The sequence below is a fragment of the Pseudophryne corroboree genome, chromosome 11 (assembly GCF_028390025.1).
Source record: "Pseudophryne corroboree isolate aPseCor3 chromosome 11, aPseCor3.hap2, whole genome shotgun sequence".
In the NCBI taxonomy this organism is placed as follows: Eukaryota; Metazoa; Chordata; class Amphibia; order Anura; family Myobatrachidae; genus Pseudophryne; species Pseudophryne corroboree.
The window spans coordinates 299,419,688-299,442,037 of NC_086454.1; the positions used below are offsets into that span (position 1 = coordinate 299,419,688).

Sequence of the window (22,350 nt, forward strand, 5' to 3'; positions counted from 1 at the left end):
ACATTAAGGAAAATGTACATCATAGAGAGGTAGCTGTGTCCGTATTAATGGACGGCTTGAAAGAAACGTTGGGAACAAGGGTACAAACCTCTCAACCAAACTGGAGAGGTATTTCGGTGGCTGCATTAAGAGAGTCCGCTATCGAGCACGATCGGAACATCATTAAGCACAGGGAGTCACAGGGGGATAAGCTGATGACCGTAAGTATCAAAGCCCTGACAACGAAGCCACATCAGCCAAAACCCCAGACCCCTGATGGTAAGTCGTATGTAGTAAAATGTTATAATTGCCAGAGGGAAGGACATTACTCAAGGAACTGTAATTATAAAAGCAACGTATATCGACCCCCTAGACCAGAACATGACTCACAGCATAACACACGTAATTGGGATCAGGGACCGCATAGGAGGAATTATGAGCCACATGCAGGGGAAACAAGGAGGTACCCACCTAGGAGGGACTGGCAGACCTCTGGAAATTCTCAGCTACCCCCCTCACATATTGTAGCTGCCAGGGCGCTGCGGGAGGGTCACAACATACAATAGGGGTTAGGCCACACCTGTAGTTTGCAGCCAGTGAAGTTGATTGCTAGCCTTGGAAATGAACCCGAGGTTACAGTTGATGTAGCTGGTAGATCACTACCTTTCCTTGTAGATACAGGGGCGGCCAGGTCAGTGTTAAATTCAACGGTAGGTATGAAAACCACGGGTAAAACTATTTCAGCAATGGGGGTAACAGGAGTAGTGCAACACTATCCTTTTAGTAGACCAGCAGAGATTACGATAGGGCCTTTGCAGACCAAGCACTCCTTTTTGCTAGCTGCATCGGCTCCGACTAATCTACTTGGGAGAGATTTATTGTGTAAGATGGGGTGTGTCATATATTGTACTCCTGAGGGTGTCTTCTTAGATATACCCGAGAATCACGTTCAGGAAGTGCAGGATATGTTAGACACCCCACAAAGGTTGATGTCACACTTTGCTGTTATAGACAGGTGTCTATCCAAGGTAGAGGAAATGATCTCCAGATACCGGAATCCCTCTGGACCAAAGATGGACAAGACACTGGATTGATGGCAAATGTAGCTCCTGTAGTAGTGCAAGTAAAAGATGGTAGGATAGCTCCAAAAATCCCACAGTATCCTCTGAAGCCAGAGGTGGAATTAGGAGTGTACCCAGTCATAGAGCGCTTGCTACAACAGGGCATCCTAGTTAGGACGTCCAGCACTGCCAATAGTCCCATCTTCCCTGTGAAAAAGAGTGGGGGGAGGGGTTACAGGCTAGTGCAGGATCTAAGGGGGATAAACAAGATAGTTGAGAGCCAATTCCCCGTAGTGCCAGATCCAGCTGTCATCCTCATGCAAATTCCCCCTACTGCGAAATTTTTTTCACTGTCATTGACCTCTGTTCTGCTTTCTTTTCGGTCCCTCTGCACCCTGACAGCCAATATTTGTTTGCATTTACATACAGGGGAGTACAGTACACCTGGACCTGCCTACCCCGAGGTTTCATTGACAGCCCAAGTATTTTCTCCCAGGCTTTGCATGACTGTTTACAATCCTTTCAACCTGAGAGCAGATCAGTATTAATACAGTATGTAGATGACTTACTGCTGTGTTCTGATTCACTCGAATCGTCCTTGAGAGACACGAAACAGCTTCTGTTTCACCTTTCTAATACGGGACACAAGGTTTCAAAGGATAAGTTACAGTTGTGCCAGACAAAGGTGAAATATTTGGGACATTGCTTGACACAAGGACTGAGACACCTCACCGCTGATAGAATACAGGCGATTCGCGACATGACTCTGCCACAAACCCAGCAGCAGATCCGCACTTTCCTTGGAATGTGTGGGTACTGCCGAAACTGGATCCCAGGGTTCTCCATACTGGCTTTACCTTTGCAGGAAATGGTCTCCTCTAACAAACCAGATCGGATCTCTCACACAGATGAGTCCGAACTGGCATTTGACAGACTTAAACAATGCCTATCACAGGCACCTGCATTAGGCATGCCAGATTATGGGAAACCTTTTGAGTTGTACGGTACGGAAAGTGCTGGGTGTGCGGCAGGTGTCCTAACCCAGAGACATGGTGATGCCAGCAGGCCGGTAGCTTACTACAGTGCACATTAGGACACCGTAGCACGGTCTCTCCCCACATGCTTGCGAAGTGTTGCAGCAATAGCATTGCTAGTGAGTAAAAGTGAAGATGTAGTGTTGGGACACAACCTGACCATCCATACAACTCATGCAGTATCAGCCTTACTGAACTCTGCCCAAACCAGACATGTCTCATCAGCACGGTTTACAAGGTGGGAATTAGCACTAATGGCACCTGTAAACATCACCATAAAGAGATGCAGCGCACTAAATCCTGCAACTTATCTCCCAGGTGTGCCTGGACAGGCACAAAGGGTGGAGGATGAGAGTGATGGTGAAGGAGGATTTAGTACAGACACTGACACACATGATTGTATTGAATATCTGAACCAAACTTTCACTGCAAGACCCGACATTAGTGACAACCCACTGGAAGGCGTAGATTTTACTTTTTACACTGACGGTAGTTGCCACAGACAGACGGACTCGGGAGACTTGTGTACTGGATACGCAGTCGTAGATGACAAAGGTATCATAGAAGCTGAACCCCTGGGCCCACCGCACTCAGCACAAGTTGCTGAGCTGGTCGCCCTAACCAAAGCGTGTGAATTGGCTAAGGGTAAGTCAGCCAATATATATACAGATTCTAGGTACGCCTTTGGAGTAGTGCATGATTTCGGGGCCCTATGGCGCCTCAGAAATTTCATGACGGCAGCTGGCACACCTGTAGCGCATGCATCCCATATAAAAAGGCTTCTAACAGCAATACAGGAACCTGACAGAGTGGCTGTTATCAAGTGCAAAGCCCACACTTACAGTCAAGACCCAGTGTCACTTGGTAACAGCCGGGCAGACGAAGCTGCTAAATCAGCAGCCAGCACCCCCATACAGACAGATATCACACAACTGATGGTATTCAATACCGTCAACACACAAAAATTAAGTGAAATGCAAAATTTGTGTTCTCCACAGGAAAAGGCAGTCTGGCGGTCAAAAGGATATGGCCAGGAGTCCTCAGGACTCTGGACAGATGGACAGGGTAAGCTAGTAGCCCCCAGAGCATATCTTCCAAGCTTAGCTGAGGCGGCACACGGTCTGACTCATCTGGGCAGAGGGTATGTGTAAGCTAGTGAGCGCCTACTGGTGTGCGCCAGGATTCTCTTCTCATGCGGGTAAGAGAGCAATGACATGTCTTATCTGCTTGAGGAAGAATATTGGAAAGTCAATACCAACAGAACCATCCCATATCCCGCCGACAGACGGCCCTTTTCAGGTAATACAAATTGATTTCATACAGTTGCCACCCTGCAGAAATTTAAAGTATGTGTTAGTTTGTATTGACGTGTTTTCAAATAGGATAGAAGCGTTCCCCGCTGCCACAAATACCGCTACGTTCACTGCAAAGAAAATTGTGCAGGAATTTGTGTGCAGATATGGTATCCCTAGGATAATTGAAAGCGATAGGGGTACCCATTTTACAGGTGAAGTCTTTCAGGTTATGTGCAAACTAATGGGAATTAATAGTAAGCTGCATACTCCGTACCGCCCACAGGCGAGTGCGAAAGTGGAAAGAGTAAACAGCACTATTAAGAACAAGCTGAGCAAAGTGATGGCTGAAACTGGATTGTTATGGCCAGAAGCTTTGCCACTTGTATTGTACAGCATCAGAACCACTCCCAGGTCCCCCCTTAACCTATCACCCTTTGAGATTCTTTTTGGTCGACAACCCCATGTAATGATTGACCCCCAGGATGATTTGAAATGCAATAATGAGGTGACTGTAAAATATATGGTTAAGATGAGCCAGCAGTTGAGGAATCAAAACAGAAATCTAAAGCTGGTGATTCCTGACCTACCAAACAGTAATTGTCATGACATTGAACCTGGGGATTATGTAATGATTCGAAATTTTCTACGCTCAGGTTGCCTTATTGACAGATGGGAAGGACCGTACCAAGTCTTACTAACCAGCACGACAGCATTGAAGGTTGCCGAGAGAGAGACTTGGGTCCACTCGTCCCACTGTAAGAAGGTTGCTGACCCAGAGAAAGCCCGTGACAAAGAGCAGAGTGTAGAGGAAATTGTATCACTGGAGTGCCTGTTCCGGGAAGGTTGCGAGGCAGGACTGTTGTCACGGCACCTGAGCACAGAGAACTACAAGACCAGAGGCGGTTGTCGCACCAAATTTCGTTTTCCTTTTTATTATTTTCTCCATCTCCCATTACCCTCCTTCCCCCCCTTCCTTGCTCCTTTTTCTCTCCCCTTAACAAGATGGACTTACCCCAAGAGACTGCATTCCGGGTTTTCCTGTTGACCCTGTTTTTGACCAGAACAGTCTGTTTCGGTGAGAGTACCAGAGAGGTCGAGAAAGGATCTGGAATGGGTTCTGATGGCAAGGACGGATTTGTAGAATTCCAAGAGCAACACATCCATCGCGCAAAGGCGAGTATCAGAAAACGATCTAGTAGTCAAGAAACTAGGAGGCACTGTGAAGGGTTATTGGCTGAGGAAAATTGTATTTGTAGAAACTGTGAAAACATAGTTGAGGACGGGTGCATCCAGAGATGTCAGTCCAGCCTTAATATCAACATGGACCGTCATCCATTGAGTGATTATCACTCATTAGTGGGTAAGGTTTTAAACCAAACAGAATGCTGGGTGTGCTCACAAGTACCTCAAGGTCAGAGCAAGTCAGGACTAGTACCGTATCCCTTAACAATAGATGAGGTACTCGAATTACGGGGTGGGAGACCGGTGGACAAGAAATTTAATATTTCTAGGCCCCCTAGTTTGAAGCTCCACCAATATCATGTGGATAGATCCTTAGTATGTTTCAACATTTCCAATTCCCGAAAGCCGGAAAATTGGGAAGTGACATGGAATAACCAAACCATGGCATTTTCACACAGAGCCAACAGAATGCCCGTAGACACTGAACTTATACGCCAAATAGCCGACGGTGGAAGGTATTTTCGGTACAGGTATACTCTAGGAAGTAGAACCATGCAGGTTGCAGAAGTATCACCAGGATACTGTGCGCATATCATACAGCCTGATACGTGTACTGATGAGAGAGTTAGGGATAGGATTTTTCACTTGGAAGGTTTGCAATATGGTAATGTCATATTCTGTCCCATATGTTCTCCCCGATGATGCATATTTGATATGCGGGAGGAAGGCGTATAAGTGGCTTGCCCCAAACTCAGAGGGATTGTGTTACATTGGAAGAGTGTTGCCAGAAGTTATGACCATAACCCATAATAAGATGAAAGATGTTCACCGCAATGCTCAAGCTCCTTACACTCACACTCACTATGAACACATCGTTAAGAGACACCTTATAGATAGGACAGAGCACGCAGCCTCTGATTTGATCCACGAATCCACCGGGATTCAATTCCTACTCGCGTTAGATATCACCCGTACCGCCAGAGGAATTATAAATTATAGGTATATTCATGCGCTAGCGAACCTGATAGATAATATCACCGAGATGTATGATGACACCTTCAGGTATACAGGGAGGGAGTTGCAAGCTTACAAAACGGAACTGATCCAGCACAGGATGGTTCTAAATTATATCACAGCGGTGACAGGCGGGTACTGTGTCACCTTGGCAGCTCAGTATGGTGTGAAGTGCTGCACGTACATTACAAACAGCACTGATGACCCAACCGAGGTCATAGATCAAAAGATGGACGATATCTTGCAATTGAAGTGGGAGTTCCGAAGGAGACACAACCTTACCCTTACTGCTGTGAGTAATGAACTGACCGGCTGGGTCTCATGGTTGAACCCACGCAATTGGTTCTCAGGTTTAGGAGAATGGGCTCAAAATGTTATCGTGAGTGTAGGAAAGTTTCTCCTTTGTATCCTGGGAGTTGTCATAATGATTGGTTTGATATTTAGATGTGTTCGAATTTTAACACGGCGCAAGCGCGGTACCAAAGTGATGAGTTTGAGGAGCGGGGGTATTGGTACAGCAACTGATTTAAGTTATGACCCATCAATAGAGACAATGTTGTGATAAGACGTGATTCCACGGTCCGTTTCTTTCACCCGTTTTTACCTCTGTTTTCCCTTAGCAAAAATACACCCATCCAGAAAAGACTTTGATGAACACTCTTAGCAAAAATACACCCATCCAGAAAAGACTTTGATGAACACTCTTAGTAAAAATACACCCATCCGAACAAGACTTCGACCAACACCCAAGAACGATTGCACAAATGTTATGTGATTGTATTTGTGATACGTGTCTTATCTTCATCTCTACAACCTTCAGGTAGTGACACACACAGTCGACAGGTGATATATATACATATATTAGCATTCACATGTGTTTCCCCCTCCATGTATCATCAACCAAATGTGCACCCCATTTGTTGGAACAAGATGCCGAAAAGAGCTCGGTAGTGTTTGTTGGCCCACTTACAGACCCTTAATACGGGATGAGAAGGATTTAATGTATACTTCGCAATACCTCGAAGCTTATCTAGAACATATATGGCATGATGATACATGCCCCTCGGACATGGATCTCATACATACATGCTTTTACTATCCCACTAGGTCATACATTTCCCGCCTACACCTCTCCTCCTACCATCCAATTATTTTATGGATAATGTATTGCATATTTTTATCCAACCATCTGTAGATATTGTATTGTATATTTTTCTGTTTAATATTTAGATAGTGGCAGTTATTGTTGACTGCCAAAGGGTGGACTGTCAAAGTCGAAAAATATCGTAATGCATATGCCTTGTACTAACCCCATGCACATGCCCGCTGCGCGTGCACTCAGTCTGCCGTGCGTGCACATATCCACAATTTGCGTAAAGTAGCTCCCCACGGTCATGCGCCTTAGCGCGTGGTATGCGCATTTACGGTAGAGTTTGTGAACGCATAGAGGGTTCTTAGAACATTACACATTTAACCCAAATAGTGCATTTTGTACCCATAACTCCCCTACACCACATCAGCGAGTATTAATAGTTTAAACAGTTCCTGGACTAAGAGATTCGCCTTTGCATGATAGGCAGGGTCAGATAAAGGTTGGAAGGTGATGTCTAGTATCCAGCTGTAGGGTATTTTGAGGGTAACATTCCGGTGTTGGTTAGAGAAAGATTGCATGTTCCTGCGTATAGTTATGTGCAAAAGTAGAATATGAACATTAACTGTATTTACTGTATATTATGTATGCGGCAGGAATCCAGAGGATACCACCCACAAGAGCAGTTGGGGAAAACATCGCCCATCTATTCAAATCAACCTATGAACTCTTCTGTAATGTAAAGACACATCCCTGTGTCCAATCAGTGTTGTGTCTTCACTTTCCTGCAAGGGCTTTATAGTGTATTTATCTGTATAAGGTGTATTGGTATTGATAAAGTGTACGCACTGCGGTTACTTTATACCGTCAGCGCTACTTAAGGTTTAAGGTATAACATTGTTGCAGTACTTTGCTGCTAAGGGTTCAAAGTGTAATCAAATCATTGCATTGTATCATCAGCAAGGTTTAAAGGTTATCAATTGTGTGCGCGCACGCTGTGTGTACTCTGTACACTCAGCGCGGCGTGTGTACGCCAAGTACGTACCACGTGCGGGACTCTGTACGCAAATAGCGTACAAAGTGCGTAGCACGTGTATTCAGTCTAGCGGCCATAGCGGCTCAACGGTAAAAGTGTATTTAGAGGTATAGCTTTACGGTCTAAGATAATATTGACATTATCACTACACAATGGGGGTAAGTGAATCAGGGAGACTGCTGGGGTATTCAGGCAGTCAGGTAGATTGCTGCTATTTCGGGGAGTCTCCTGCAGAATGCGGGATGGTAGGCAAGTATGGGTTAAAGTTAGGGTTACGCTAGGGTTAGGCTGCAGTTATGGTTAGGTATAGGGTTAGGCTGCAGTTATGGTTAGGTATAGGGTTAGGCTGCAGTTAGGTTTAAGGTTAAGGTTTGGCTGCGATTAGGTTTGGGTTTAGGGTTAAACGTCTGTTGGGGCTGAAATTAGGGTTAGGCTGCAGTTAAGGTTAGGCTGCAGTTAAGGTTAGGTTTAGGGTTAGGCTGCAGTTAAAGTTAGGTTTAGGGTTAGGCTGCAGTTAGGATTAGGTTTAAGGTTTGGCTGCGATTAGGTTTGGGTTTAGGGTTAAACTTCTGTTGGGGCTAAAATTAGGGTTAGGCTGCAGTTAATGTTAGGTTTAGGGTTAGGCTGCAGTTAGGATTAGATTTGGGTTTAGGGTAAAGTTTCCGTTAGGGCTAAAAATAAGGTAAGAATTAGGCTGCAGTTAGGTTCAGGGTTAGGCTGCAGTTAGGGTTAGCGTCAGTGAGGTGCGGTGAGGTCAGTGGCTGGGGAGGCAATGGTTGGTATCACAGCCAAATTTACATGCATAAAAATGATTCGAAAAATAAAACTGACTATATAAATGATTAGAATAATAATACAAAGATGAGTGTATTATATAGAATAATACAAAGATGATTGTGGCCGGAGACGCTCCAGCCCACAGGGAAAATGGCCGCCGCCGCACTGAAGGGGTTAACCCCTAGTGCCCGGCGCCATTATCGGGACAATGGGCGCTTGGCATCACTGTTAAACGTACTTACGGCGCTGGGCGCGGACTGTTTAAAAGTTTGTTTAATGATGTGTTTTAACATGTCATATGTAGTGCTCTATGCACAATTGCAGGAATGCATGTTTAACTGTATCTATTTTATATTCAAGATATGGTCAGCTGTATCTTAAGGGGGAAAAATGCACTTACTATAGATGTCTGAATAATCATCTCCTGTCAGTAGGAAGTGGCATGCTAATGGCCCTGTCCTAGCAGAGAGGTGTGAATGACAATACCTTTTGATGTGTAAGTTCCTTAGAGAGAGGTGCTAATCACGGGGGATCTGGGCTTGCCTGGAGATGTGAATGGGACAGAAACATTTGTATTTTGAAGCTATGTGATAAATTTATCAATAGTGAATGTTAATCTGATACCAAACGTCTGTGTCACAGGAAGGAGGATATTGTTTTATTGCACTTATATCCTTATAAAATGTGATTTATTGGTATTTTGTACCATCTTATTCTGCTGGAACATCTTGCTGTATGCTGTTGCCCCTAGCAATAGGGAAGAGTTCTCTTTAGAACTATATTTGAGCAAATAAACATCATTGCCTCAAGAAGATTGCTTCATCTTGTGACCTACAGGGTTAGGCCAAACCACCTAGCCCCGTCCTCCGGCTGTCCAGGGAAGCACCTAACGTCTCCAAGTTCCACCTTCCGCCAGCTACTGGTAGAGGCCTAGCAAGTGGCTAGTGGGGATTCGTCAACACCACACAGGTGTGGTAAGGCAGTGCGTCGGCACATACAGAGCAGAACCGTGGTTCCAAACGCCACGGCAGGTTAGGAGTTTGGTGGTGGCAGCATAAACCCGCCCACAACGCAGTGGGTGGAGTCAGTAACAGGCGGTTACTGACGGTAAGCGGGAATCCCCTATGTGGTCAGGCCTCGTGTGACTTGACCTTCCATTCTGTGCGCAGCCAACGGGACGCGAAAGCGGCGAGTGCTTTCGTACGGGACCGTCCTGTCACAATGATATTATAAGTTCTAAATATATTTTTTGTATTAGTCTAATCCTTGTTATAGTCCAAACTCTGGCATATACTTGAGTATAACAGGTGAGGCTCTGCCCCAAATGACGACGTCACTTGTCAGGGTTAAGTTTATGCTTTGCTTGTGGTTAGGATTGGAGTTAGGGTTAAGCTAGGGTTAGGGCTAAAGCTACGGACCTGATTCAGTAAGGATTGCAAATTCTGCTAAGTAGCACCATTTGCAATTCTTTGGATGGCATGCTGGGGGCCGTCCATTGCAGGGCAAGACCGCCAAGCACGCTATCAGCCGTCCTCCACTGAAACAGCGATGAAATTGCGTTGAGATCGCAATTTCAGTGTGATCGCTAAAAATGAGGTAGCCTCCTGCCGACACAGCCTGGCTGCGTCTGCAGGAGGGCCACTGACATTTTTCTGATTGCAGCGGCTGCATGTGACGTCATACAGCCGCCGCGATCACGCCCACTGTTTCACCGTCACCGCAACATTCCTTCTCCGCCTCGGAAACGGAGCGTTGCCCCCCCCCCCCCCCCCCCCGCGAACGCCTCTGCCTGATTGCCCTTTGCATGCACCCGCATTTTCTTAGCAATTTTTGCGGTTGGATCGCGTATTGCTATCCAACCTGAATTAGGCCTTAAGTTTACAATAAGCCAAATGCTCTTTATAAAAAGTGTTCAATGCATTGCAATTTAGCAACTAAAAGCTTTAAGGCCTAATACACATTGCATTAACTTTAATCATTCAAATGCACGTTGTGAAGCCCTTTAAAGCCTTCTGACTCTTGTTAGAGAATGGAGCTGTACTCGCACACTTACATTGTCTGCAGTGTAACATGTAATAATATATAAGGGAGTTCTATGGAAACGCTGATTAAACATTCAGTGCACTATGGGGGTCATTCAGATCTGATCGCTGCTGTGCGTTTTCGCACAGCGGGCGATCTGGTCCTAACTGTGCGTGCATATGCACAGCAATGCACTTGCGTGTCAGACAACAACAAAGGGCATCGCTGGTCAGCGACGGGATAGTGCAAAAAATCAAATCGCACAGGCATTTCCAAGGTGATTGACAGGAAGAGGCCGCTTGTGGGTGGCAACTGAGCGTTTACAGGGAGTGTCCAGAAAAACGCAGGCATACCAAGCGTTTGCAGGGAGGGTGTCCGACGTCAGCTCCGGCCCCGATCAGCCTGTTCTCATCGCACTGTAGGAGTAAGTCCTGGGTTGCGCACAGACTGCACACAGTGGATTTTCGCAGCTCGGCGTACGCATGGGATTGCACACTTGCACGGCGAATTTACACTCCCCCTGGAGGCGGCGACGATCTGAACGCAGGACAGCAAAATTAGCAGCCCAGCGATCAGATCTGAATTACCCCCTATGATGGGAAGCCTTGTAATGGAATTGCTCCTAACACTCTATTATCAAACGGAGTACTTACTAGCTGTGTCCAAGCTTTTAGTATTGGTTTTATACGTCTGTGTGTTTAAGTCCTACCTACATATAATGTTGCAGGATGTATTTCTTTTGCAATCATCTGATGAGTAATTTCTGCTGCAGTAATTATGCATACCTAATTGGTGCAATTAATTAAGCCAAATCCTGTAAGATGCATAATAAAAGCACAATTATGCTCCGACTATAACTCATTCTAATATTTATCACAATAAATGATCATTCTATCAAAGCCGCTCCTACAATGTTCATCTGTCATTACGACAGCTATTGTTTGTGTAGCGTTTCCCGAATAATCGACTTGATTAAGGTGCTGATTGACAATAAAACCCCATCATTGAGAAAATAATATATAAATGTTCAAATGATTAAATATAGTTCTAACAACATGGAACTAACACGTAAACCAGAGCCAACAAAGAGACTCCCTCTCCCCATCTGTCTCCCTGGTTCCAGCACTGTACGCAGATTCTGCACCTACACAGCTGCCAGGGTTGTGGATCGGTGGGTCGACAGTAACTAGGTCGACAGTCATTAGGTGGACCACTATTGGTCGACAGTGACTAGTTCGACACCTGAAATAGGTCGACACGGTCATTAGGTCGACATGAGTTGTTTACATTTTTTTGTGTCGTTTTCTTTGTAAAGTGACCGGGAACCCCAATTAGTGCACCGTGTCCGCTCGCCATGCTTCGGGAAGGTTACTATTCCTAATCGCAGTCCACGTGGATTGTAAAGTATGAAAAAGTTTTTTTAAAAAGTGAAAAACTCATGTCTACCTTTTCATGTGTCGACCTTTGCCATGTCGACCCAGTGATCATGTCGACATAATAAGTGTTGACCAATAGTAGTCGACCTAATGAGTGTCGACCTAAAGACCGGATACCAGCTGTCAGCTGAAGGTGCTCACAACCCTTACAGAGAACCAGACACTGGAGGCCAATATTTGTTTATGTACTAGTTTCTGTTAGAAGCTTTGGGGGTAGAGATCCCCTCTCCCCTCAATAATATGATGGCATAGGTAAGACTAATACATGTGGTGAGGGCAGGGCAGATCACTATCCTGTAGGGGTAGCGGTGTTAAGTTGCAGGGCCCGTGCACAAGGTAGGGGCGAGTGTACAGTGTCAGAGTCATGGAAGGGACCAAGGGCATGGGTCATACTAAGGAGAAAACAGGGAGGGGAAGAGGGCCTGTCCCTGAGAGCTTACATACTAAGGGAAGGACCAGTAGATGTTTTAATAACATAGAAAGGATCGTGTAGAGGGGGTCATTCCGAGTTGTTCGCTCGCTAGCTGCTTTTAGCAGCATTGCACACGCTAAGCCGCCGCCGCCCTCTGGGAGTGTATCTTAGCTTAGCAGAATTGCGAACGAAAGATTAGCAGAATTGCGAATAGAAATTTCTTAGAAGTTTCTGAGTAGCTCCAGACCTACTCACAGATTGCGATCAGCTCAGGCCGTTTCGTTCCTGGTTTGACGTCACATACACGCCCAGCGTTCGGCCAGCCACTCCCCCGTTTCTCCAGACACTCCCGCGTTTTTCCCTGACACGCCTGCGTTTTTCCGCACACTCCCAGAAAACGGCCAGTTTCCGCCCAGAAACACCCACTTCCTGTCAATCACACTCCGATCACTTCAACGATGAAAAGTCTTCGTTCGGACGTGAGTAAATCTACTAAGTTTTGTGCTAAAATACTTAGCGCATGCACACTGCGTACCATGCGCATGCGCATTTTAGCCTTAATCGCTCCATTGCGAAAATCGGCAACGAGCGAACAACTCGGAATGACCCCCATTGTGCATGAAATGTAATAGGCCGCCAACAGGCAGATTGCAGGAGGAAGCTGTTAGACATACAAGGCGATCGCTATACTTTATCTTCCAGTATCTGCTTAGACTGAAGAGTGGAGGCCGTGTGTAGTAACGACAAGTAAGAAAGATAGTTTCCATTATCCAGCAAAGCAGCATAAGACAATATAAGCTCAATCAGTATTTCTACAGAAGAACTACAAGGACGTGAAGGCATTTTAGTGATGTGACAGAGGAGTAGGTTTCAAGAGAGAATCTTAGGACACCTGGACGCTGAGCATGATAAACAAGTTACATAGAGTAATAAGGAAGGTTCTCATTGATACTACCAGAGTCTAGAATCTCGCCATCCGTTCTACTAATATATGCTGCCTCGATAAAGCACTGAAAACCCCAGCAGCTCCCACATTATGTGGCCACAGAATAGGAAACTGAAATAGACTGAATTAGGATTTCTGCCTCTGATCCACACAGATATCAGCACCACGCCAAATACAATTACTGTTCCTAAAACCCTTCCACAAATTCCTAAATACAAGGATAAACCAGAAATGATTCCATGAGAGTATTCATACGCTCAGATCTGCACAGGTACAAAATATCACCTCTAATGCCACAAAATCTGATCATCACTTAAGAAATGAGAGGCCCGCCTGTAATAGGTCCTGCAGAAAGATAGAGACTCCAACCCACAAATAAAGACCAAAACTGTACATGAAAACAGGTTACCAAACACATCAGCAATATCATTAGTGCAAGTACACATTTGGGGAAGAGCATGAGACCTCTGCATAGGGATCATACAGCGCAGTCCATTGCAGAGTTGTAGACCTACAGACACAGATCCAACCTTCCCTCTAAACCTACTTGCCAGATAGATGAACTGTGACACTGAATGAACTACAGAACTCCGTGGCTGTAATGGAACTATTAATAGAAGGAAGGGGGGTAACAGAGATACACCTGGGTGTTGACCATGCTGGAACTAGTGAAACTAAGGATTTGGATCTTTGTGAGTTGTGAGTGGGATCTCTGTGTGATGTCAAAATATTTCCAGACTGGCCATCAGGCAAATTCCAGAAGAGACGATGACCTGATAGGCCAGTTCGGCAGTCTAGAGGCTTGGCCAAGCAGCTCCATCTCCCGGTGCTCTGATTGGCCGGCTAGCTTTCATTCATTTGCAGACGCAACGTGACATTATAACAGCTGCATACTGGGAGAGCTACTCGAAGATGGGAAGTAACGAGAGGACACGCCCCTGTGACTCGCAGAATGTCCCTTTGACTCATGAATGCTGGTGATGGTTGTTAGCCCCAGTCCATCCCTGTTTGTATGTAGTGTGGATAAAGTTCTTACTAAGAAAAGAACACCGAGATCCGTCAAGAGCCGACAAGGGCCCAAACACAGAGGTCCATCAAGAGCCAACAAGGGCCCAAGTATTAGGAGAGGGCATGGCCAAATCCAGGAGGTGTGACCACGCCCCCTCCAAACCAAACGGAAAAAATACTTTGCACAGTGGTGCAGTGTTCCCAGTGTACATTGACCCCTGGGAGCAAGAGTGGCAGACAGAAGAGTCTGCACCGGGGGAAGAAGAAAACTGCGAGAGGCAGAGCTCATAATGAATTGCTGTGGAGGGAAGAGCCATCTTAACAGCAGCCTAGGTCCCTGGGCAAAGCAATGTACTGGGGCCCCTGCCCATCCTCCAGTGGTAGGGGTGGGGGGTGCTATCAGCCGCAGCTTTGATGTCCCATGGGCGGTATAGGGTCTTCTATCTTCTGCTCAGCATGTAGGAACTGGAGCAGTAATTCCAGCTAACTACTCATTTACTGCACAGATGGTGGGAGAGGAGGCGGGAGGGAGAACACTAAACTGTAGAAGGGGGCATTGGGCTGAATGAAGAGGCCCCGTTATATTACTTCCAGGGTGGTAGGGGGTATTTAATACGCAGGAGAAGGGTGGATAGTAGAATGGTCTTAATATTCATAATTTTCCGATGGGAGGGCAGCTTGTTTGACTGCAGATAGCTCCAGTTCCTGGAAATAGATTTCTTACCTTTCAAATTCAAATGGATAAAAAAACACTAGAGAGTCCCATCTTTCAGGAGGTTCTGGGGACTTGGGGATCAGAGTTCAGGAGCAAGAGCAATCCACTGATGAAAATATAAAACTGCATACCAGGCATGTGGAGATGGAGCAGGGACCAGCTGCTGGAAGACTGATATCTCTGGTTCTGGGCATAGTAGAGGCAAGCTGCCAGTGTCTACCTAAAGAGGAGAGTCCCAGCTTTTGGAGTATACCATCAGAAAAACTCTAAGTCAGACAGAACCCGAGATATCTGGCTGGGAAGAGCAATTAGCAGACTCAGATGGGGACCACTGCTTTGAAGTCGGATCTCTCCGGTTCCCCAGCACCGATTTTCAAAAATCTGGTACCCCTGGAAAAAGGGGACCCACAGCTATCAACCTATGGCCCTTATACTCCTGGGGCCCTTGGGCAACTGCCCATTGAGCCCTGGTGGAGGGACAGGGGGGTAAAATTCTTAAATGGTGAGAGCGCATGCTATTTTCCATTTGTTATTACATATTATGGTATTGGAGGGGTAATTTATTTGATGGTGGGGATAATTTAATTTAATAGTGAGGTAATAGTGTTAATGAAATGTGGGGTGGATGGGACTTTCTCTGTATTTCTGGGTGCTTTGGGAGAAATTAAGTGATATGGGGCTGAATTTGGAGAGGAGGGAGGTGCATTTAATAAACAGGAAACCCAGAGTATTTACTATCAGGGCAGCTTGGTTGGATATAGGTTTCTGTGCATTGCTTGGCAAAACTAAAAAAAACCTCTGCAATATCAATATAAGAAGAGACGTATATTGGCTGTAATTGTATTATCTCTTTTCTGCAATTTTATAATGAATGTAGTTATATTTGCCTGTCGTGTTTTACCAATCGTATACACATCAAGGCAAATTACACGAACCTTCAAAGATCCTCTTCAAAAGAAACATTTCCTATTTGACTTGCAGCATCCGTGATAGAGAAGAGCCTTGTTACTATCAAACACTCATTAGACGAGACAGCCTTGTGCATTATTCAGGAATTGATAATTTGGTGAAAGTGCTTTAGAGACGAGTGAGAGGGACTAAAGCAGCGCATGCATCCTCCATGGTCACTAATTACTGAGGGTCATTAATAAAATCTGTTCACATACATGGGAGAGTAGACAGAGGAGGGGGTGAGTAGTGGAGGAGAGCGAGATATAGGTCATGGACAGGCAACTGAGAGGAGTAATAGGAAGCAATGAGAGTGAAATAATAGGTGAGAGGCAATTGACATGGAGTAATGGTAGACAAATCACATAACACTTTCATTAGGTAGAGGGTACACACAAGAGGTGCTTTACCTTCCATTTGTTATTCTACGTTAATCCCTAGAAGCTTACAGCACCTTCAGGGCTTCAATACAGGGATACATTAAGCACTTAATAAGAATGTGAGACCGTGGAGACTACAAACTGAGCTCGCCGCGACAATACCACTATGAGCAGGATTGTGCGGGAGGGTGCTAAACGGGGGAAGGGTGTGTTTATACCACCAATGGGCACATACCTCAATGTGAAAATAAGCCAAAGTGCATACGTTTTTTTTTTCTTTTTTCCCCCGAAACGTTTTATTAGTCGATTTACAGTAATACACAAAATAAAAATATTGTATAAGAACAGTAAAAATTACGGTACACATATAAACCCAATAAAGGGATATTCTAGCAAACAAGTGAGTAAATCTTTTTTTTTTTTTTTTGTATGTAAGCAAGATGACAGAAATAGTGTAAAAGAAGAAAGAGTCCCTCAGGCCCATGGTGTGGCCAACCAGCCTAGGGGAGTAAGAGAACGGAAAGAAAAGAAAAGAGACAGGAAGAAAAAGAGAACGAGGTTGAGAACAAAGAGCGAAATAGAGAGAAGAGGAGGGGGGGGGGGAGGTCCGAGCGGCAGGCTCCGGGCGGTCAAAGTGCATATGTTTTAATAGCACATGCAACCCGCACTAAAAACAGAACCCACACCCCCAAATCTTTATAGACCATTGCTTTCAGGAGTAAGCAGAGAGATGATAATCAATTGGCTTATGATAAATGTACAGTAGTATGCCTCATTTTAAAAAACAAGTGGATATAGTGTATGGAATCCCATAACCCCCCCCCCTTCCCAGCATTTATTTCCTGTGTAAACTAAACCATCGGCATGCCAGCCAGCACAGAGCCAGGAACAATACAATGGGGCTGCATAGATTGGGGGCGGCCCACTGCAAGAGCCTTTGAATACTGCATATGAATATACACGTTTCTTCAGTGGACTTTATGTGGGAACACATGCGCCCTCATTTCTGGCTAACACAGCATCAGGCCTTTGGTGTGCGGACCTAGGCACGCGGGCGTGTAAGGGTGGCACCCTGCTCCAGCATTGTTACTAGTTTCTTTATGTGCAATTATAGTATGAATTATTATGGAGCAGGAACGGACTGCGGGCAAGAATAGATCAAGCATTCTTTGTGCATGCTAGCAAAAGACAGGGGCTTGGCAATGGGACGTATCATGAGTCACATAGGCATGGAGTTGCCGGCACGCCCAGTCTTAGCATGCCGGCCGTGCAGAGCTGCTCAACTTGGACTTCAGGCGGCCGGCCCAGCCCATTAGGTCATCAGCCCTTTTGACATTTGCCGGAAGTGCCAGAAGGCTAGCCTAGCCGTGCTATGGAGGTAGTCAGTTGTATGGGAAGTCACGGAAGTAGAGACTGAAGGAAGAATCGTTTACATCTGGCTAGGAATGAGCCCCAAATTGAAAATGAACAGGATGGAAAAAGTTGTACAAATCCATAAAAGCAGGAACCCTAAAACGGATTTAGGCAGCTGTCCGTCATACATGAAAACCATCTTGTTCAGTCAATGAACATACAAAGCTTTCACAGATTTTGTTTTCTATATAATTAACTGTTAATGTCACTTGTGTTATAATTACAACCCCTGACTCATTAACAAGTGAACCCATGTCTTACCTCATATTTCGGAGGAATGCGTGCACCAAATCCCAGGGCAGAAAATCTCTTATCACTAGAGAGAGAAAGCTCAATCAGTGATGCCATAACATTCTGTAATCATGCACAGACTCACTCAGTCGTCTTCATGTCACCTCACTGACATTTAACAGGAATATCGAGAGATACTTTACTGTTGGACTAGACACAGATACGCGTTGTGCATGGTATTATATTATAGGGTCTAACTGCGTTGCAGTCCCCACTATGAGCTTAGTTCTAATGTCATTTGTTTGAATTTTAATTCTCCTACTTTTACCAAGCAGTGACAGTATGGAGAGTTACTGAGAATTGTACTCAGTATGCGGAATATCAAGGTTTGTGCTGAGAAGGTGACAATTTTTGAAAAATAAACCTAAAAATTCTAAGCACAAAAAATGAACAGAAATAAAAATGTGTCTAAAGTCCCAGGACATGAGGGTCAGCTGCCCCCTAGTACACTGTATTAGTAATTATCGAGGACGCTCTAGAAAAATGTGAGTGTGGTGGGGGGGGGGGGGGGGGGGGGGGATGGAGAGGGGAGAATCATGAATATAAATAAAGTCACAGTTGTAGTTATAACTATGTTGTAACAACTGGAGTGCAATATATGGACGTTGTTCTCTGGCATCAGATTCTATAGCTGTCCCCTGACTGTGCCACCATGGCAGCCCAAAATACAAACAGGACACAGATGGAAGAGGATGGATGGTGCACCTGTCATAGTCTTGGCAGATTTCTCCCACAGCGACTAAGGCCTTTAAATACTCATTTGGCTGGTAGGGGTTAATGTAATGGAGGGAGCAACTATTTCGGGGGTCTCCATTGGAGGCTGTAAAGTCTATGGCCACCTTAAAAGAGAGAGACAGACAGTGAAAGAGGTTAGTACAGAGTAGACATGAAGGTTTCATGTGTATTTTGTGTTGCCCTTGTACAGGATTGGTGTGTAAAGTGCCTACTAAGATACTCAATTCAGGTTATTATCAGGAGGTACATTACTGAATGTATTATCCCAGAATTATCAAAAATGCTCACGTACCGCTGAGCGACAGTGGAGGAAATCACGCAATAAGGCCGACTTCCTCCACTACAAATTTTACGCTCTCATCCTACTTTGCTGCCCTTACCCTCTCTAAACAATCTTACTTCAAAAACCTCATCTCCCAATCCTCAAACCACAGGCGCCTCTTTGCCATTGTCAACTCGCGCCTCTGCCCACCCCCGCCTCAACTCCCCTCTTCACTTTCTGCTCTTGACTTTGCCACCTACTTCACATCCAAAATTGACTCCATTCATCAGGACATAACATCCCACCTGAACCTGAGAAACCCCCCTCCTCCATTCCTCAACCCCACCTCTCCTTCCCTCCTACCAACTCTGACATCTTTCTTCCCTGTATCTGGAAGGGAAGTCATGGTCCTCATCCGGTCCTCACCTCCCTCCACCTCCCCACTTGACCCTATTCCCTCCCGCCTTCTCTGCTTCCTCTGTTCTTCTGCCTGTTCCCATCTTGCCCATCTACTCAATATCTCACTCTCATCAGGCACTGACTCTTCTGCCTTCAAGCATGCACTTATCTCCCCTATTCTTAAAAAAACCCTACCCTTGATCCAACCAATCTCTCTAACTACCGACCCATCTCTCTCTACTCCCTTTTGCCTCCAAACTCCTTGAGCGTATTGTCTACAACCGCCTCACTGTCTTTCTTTCTTCCCACTCACTGCTTGACCCTTTCCAGTCTGGTTTCCGTCCTCAGCACTCCACTGAAACTGCCCTCACGAAAGTCTGCAATGACCTCCTTGCTGCTAAATGCAGGGGCCACTCTCTGCTTATTCTCCTTGATGATAAAATATCATCTCTACGCTGACGATACTCAAATCTACCTTTCCTCCCCTGACCTCTCCTCGCTCGTATCTCCAACTGTCTCTCTGCTATCTCCTCTGGATGTCCCAGCGCTTTCTTAAACTTAACATGTCTAAGACTGAGCTGATCATCTTCCCTCCCTCCCGCATAACCTCACCTCCCACAATTTCATAATCCATTGATGGCACAACTATCTCCTCTAGCCCCCAAGTGCGATGTCTTGGAGTAATCCTTGACTCCGCCCTCTCCGTTAAACCACACATTCAGTACCTCTCAAAAACCTGCCATTTCCATCTCAAAAACATCTCCAGGATCAGACCCTTTCTCACCCAAGATGCTACTAAGACCCTCATCCACTCACTGGTCATCTCCAGATTGGACTACTGCAATCTCCTCCTATCTGGGCTCCCTCAAAAATGCCTCTCTCCACTTCAATCTATCCTCAATGCTGCTGCCCGTCTCATCTTCCTCACCAAACGTACTGCATCCACATCCCATCTCTTGCAAGACCATCACTGGCTACCCTTTACATTCAGAATCCAATTCAAGCTTCTCACACTCACCTACAAAGCCCTCACCCACTCTTCTCGCTCTTACATCTCTGACCTTCTCTCTCTTAACATTCCCACCTGTCCTCTTCGCTCTGCTAATGCACGCTGTCTCTCCTGCCAACTGATTACCTCCTCCCACTCCTACCTACAAGATTTTGCACGTGCTGCTCCCTATCTCTGGAATGCTCTACCTCTCCCCATCCGACTCTCCACCTCTCTACAAAACTTCAAACGGGCTCTCAAGACCCACTTCTTCACCAAACCCAGAAATCTCTCCTCCTAACCCTCTTGTCTATGCTCACTGTATACCCCTTCTGTGTCACTCCGGTCTGTTAGCCCCTCACCTTTTAGATTGTAAGCTCGCAAGAGCAGGGACTTCTTTCCTCATGTGCCTTTCCTTTTCTTACTTACACTATCTTATACTCCCTTTGATGGCACCTAACCCCGGGTTTTCTATACCTGTCCTATATTGTCTTGCACTGTAAGTGCCGTTTTCTTGTTTGCTCATTTGATTATGTACTGTGTAATGGGCGCTGCGGATCCCTTGTGGCGCCATATAAATAAAGGATAATAATAATAATAATTATGCAATTGATGGCTCTCCAGTTGTGAGGAAACTATAAGTGTCAGCATGCCCCAACTGCCAGCCTCTGCAGTTTCAGAAAGTGCTGTATGGGTGTGGCCAGTGACATGTGGTTATGACGAATGGTGTGTGGGTGTGGCCAATGGCATTTGGGTGTGACTAGTGCTGTGTGGGTGTTGCCAGTGACATGTGGGCGTGTTCATCCCCTACGCCTCCCTAAGTGTGTAAATGTAGAAACACTGCATAATTTTTTTGTGGAAATTAGAAATATAATCTACTACATATTATTTATGGATGTCCATGTGGTCAGCTGGGTGGCTGCTCATCATCATGTTGATGGGCCTATTTTTATGTAGAGGCCTGGAGCTATAGTCCCATTAATCCAATTGTTAATATGGCCCAGACTAGTAGGCCCGGAAGCAAAAAATAAAAATACTACTGAGAATACAATGGAAATAAAATGACTACTTACTGTAAAGTGAATTTGACATCCACCCATGATATAATCTAGGAAGGAATAAACCCTGTGTATCTGTTAGGAATAAGGAGACAAACATTAGAAGCAGCATAGAAGGTTTGCAAAGACAAATTGCACATTGAGTCCCTACACCCATGCATACTACTACATAGCAGATGTTTGTTACCTTTAGATCAGACAGTATAACCACTCCGGAGTTTTTGTAATTCCTCTTTTTTATTTTGTACTTTGGATTCACACAGTCCCACTGCACCTAAAGAGAGGAGACGACAGCACAGGGCAGAGACCAAGACAATTAAACAAAATTAAGTTGCTTTTTATCGTTTTACTTTTTTATTTTAAATGCACAAATCAGTCTTTGTCACCTTTTAAAAGTATTATTTATTACCAGTTATTTATATAGCGCACACATATTCCGCAGTGCTTTACAGAGAAAAGTACTTTCCTTATGCCCAATAACAGCCTTCTATAGGGTTTTGCTAACGAAGTTGTCACTTTTTCGGGGTCCAGGCAGATGTCCCCACTTTTCCATGCACTTCTCCCAGATCTTTGCTAACGAAGTTGTCGCTTGTCACCCGAGCGAACGGGTCCCCACTGCGAAGGTTGCAGCCGGGCTGCGGTCGCCTCTGCCTGATTGAAAGGCAGAGGCGGTCGCTGAGCGGGGGGGGCGGATCGGCTGCTTCTGGCCACTGTTTCGTGGGTGCAGTCCGGCTAACGACCGAACGTCACACGCAGCCGCTGCGGGCCGGGAAGCGATGAGTAGCTCCTGGCCAGCACGCTAAAGCTGCGCTGGTCGGGAGCTACTCTTGAAGTGTAAAGGCATTGCCGCTGTGCGATGCCTTTGCACT

At 45.5% G+C, this 22,350-nt stretch overlaps 1 protein-coding gene across 2 annotated transcripts in view; it reads right to left on the reverse strand.

Annotated features, from left to right (window-relative positions):
* Positions 1 to 22,350, reverse strand: part of LOC134969515 (copine-7-like) — a 600,833-nt gene that overhangs the window by 53,799 nt on the left and 524,684 nt on the right. For both annotated transcript variants that reach the window (XM_063945515.1, XM_063945514.1), the window contains 4 exons: positions 21,669 to 21,755; positions 21,497 to 21,556; positions 18,745 to 18,878; positions 18,010 to 18,064 (listed from right to left, as the gene is read on the reverse strand). In XM_063945515.1, coding sequence (XP_063801585.1) covers positions 18,010 to 18,064; positions 18,745 to 18,878; positions 21,497 to 21,556; positions 21,669 to 21,755 — 336 coding nt within the window. The remainder of the gene's footprint in view (positions 1 to 18,009; positions 18,065 to 18,744; positions 18,879 to 21,496; positions 21,557 to 21,668; positions 21,756 to 22,350) is intronic.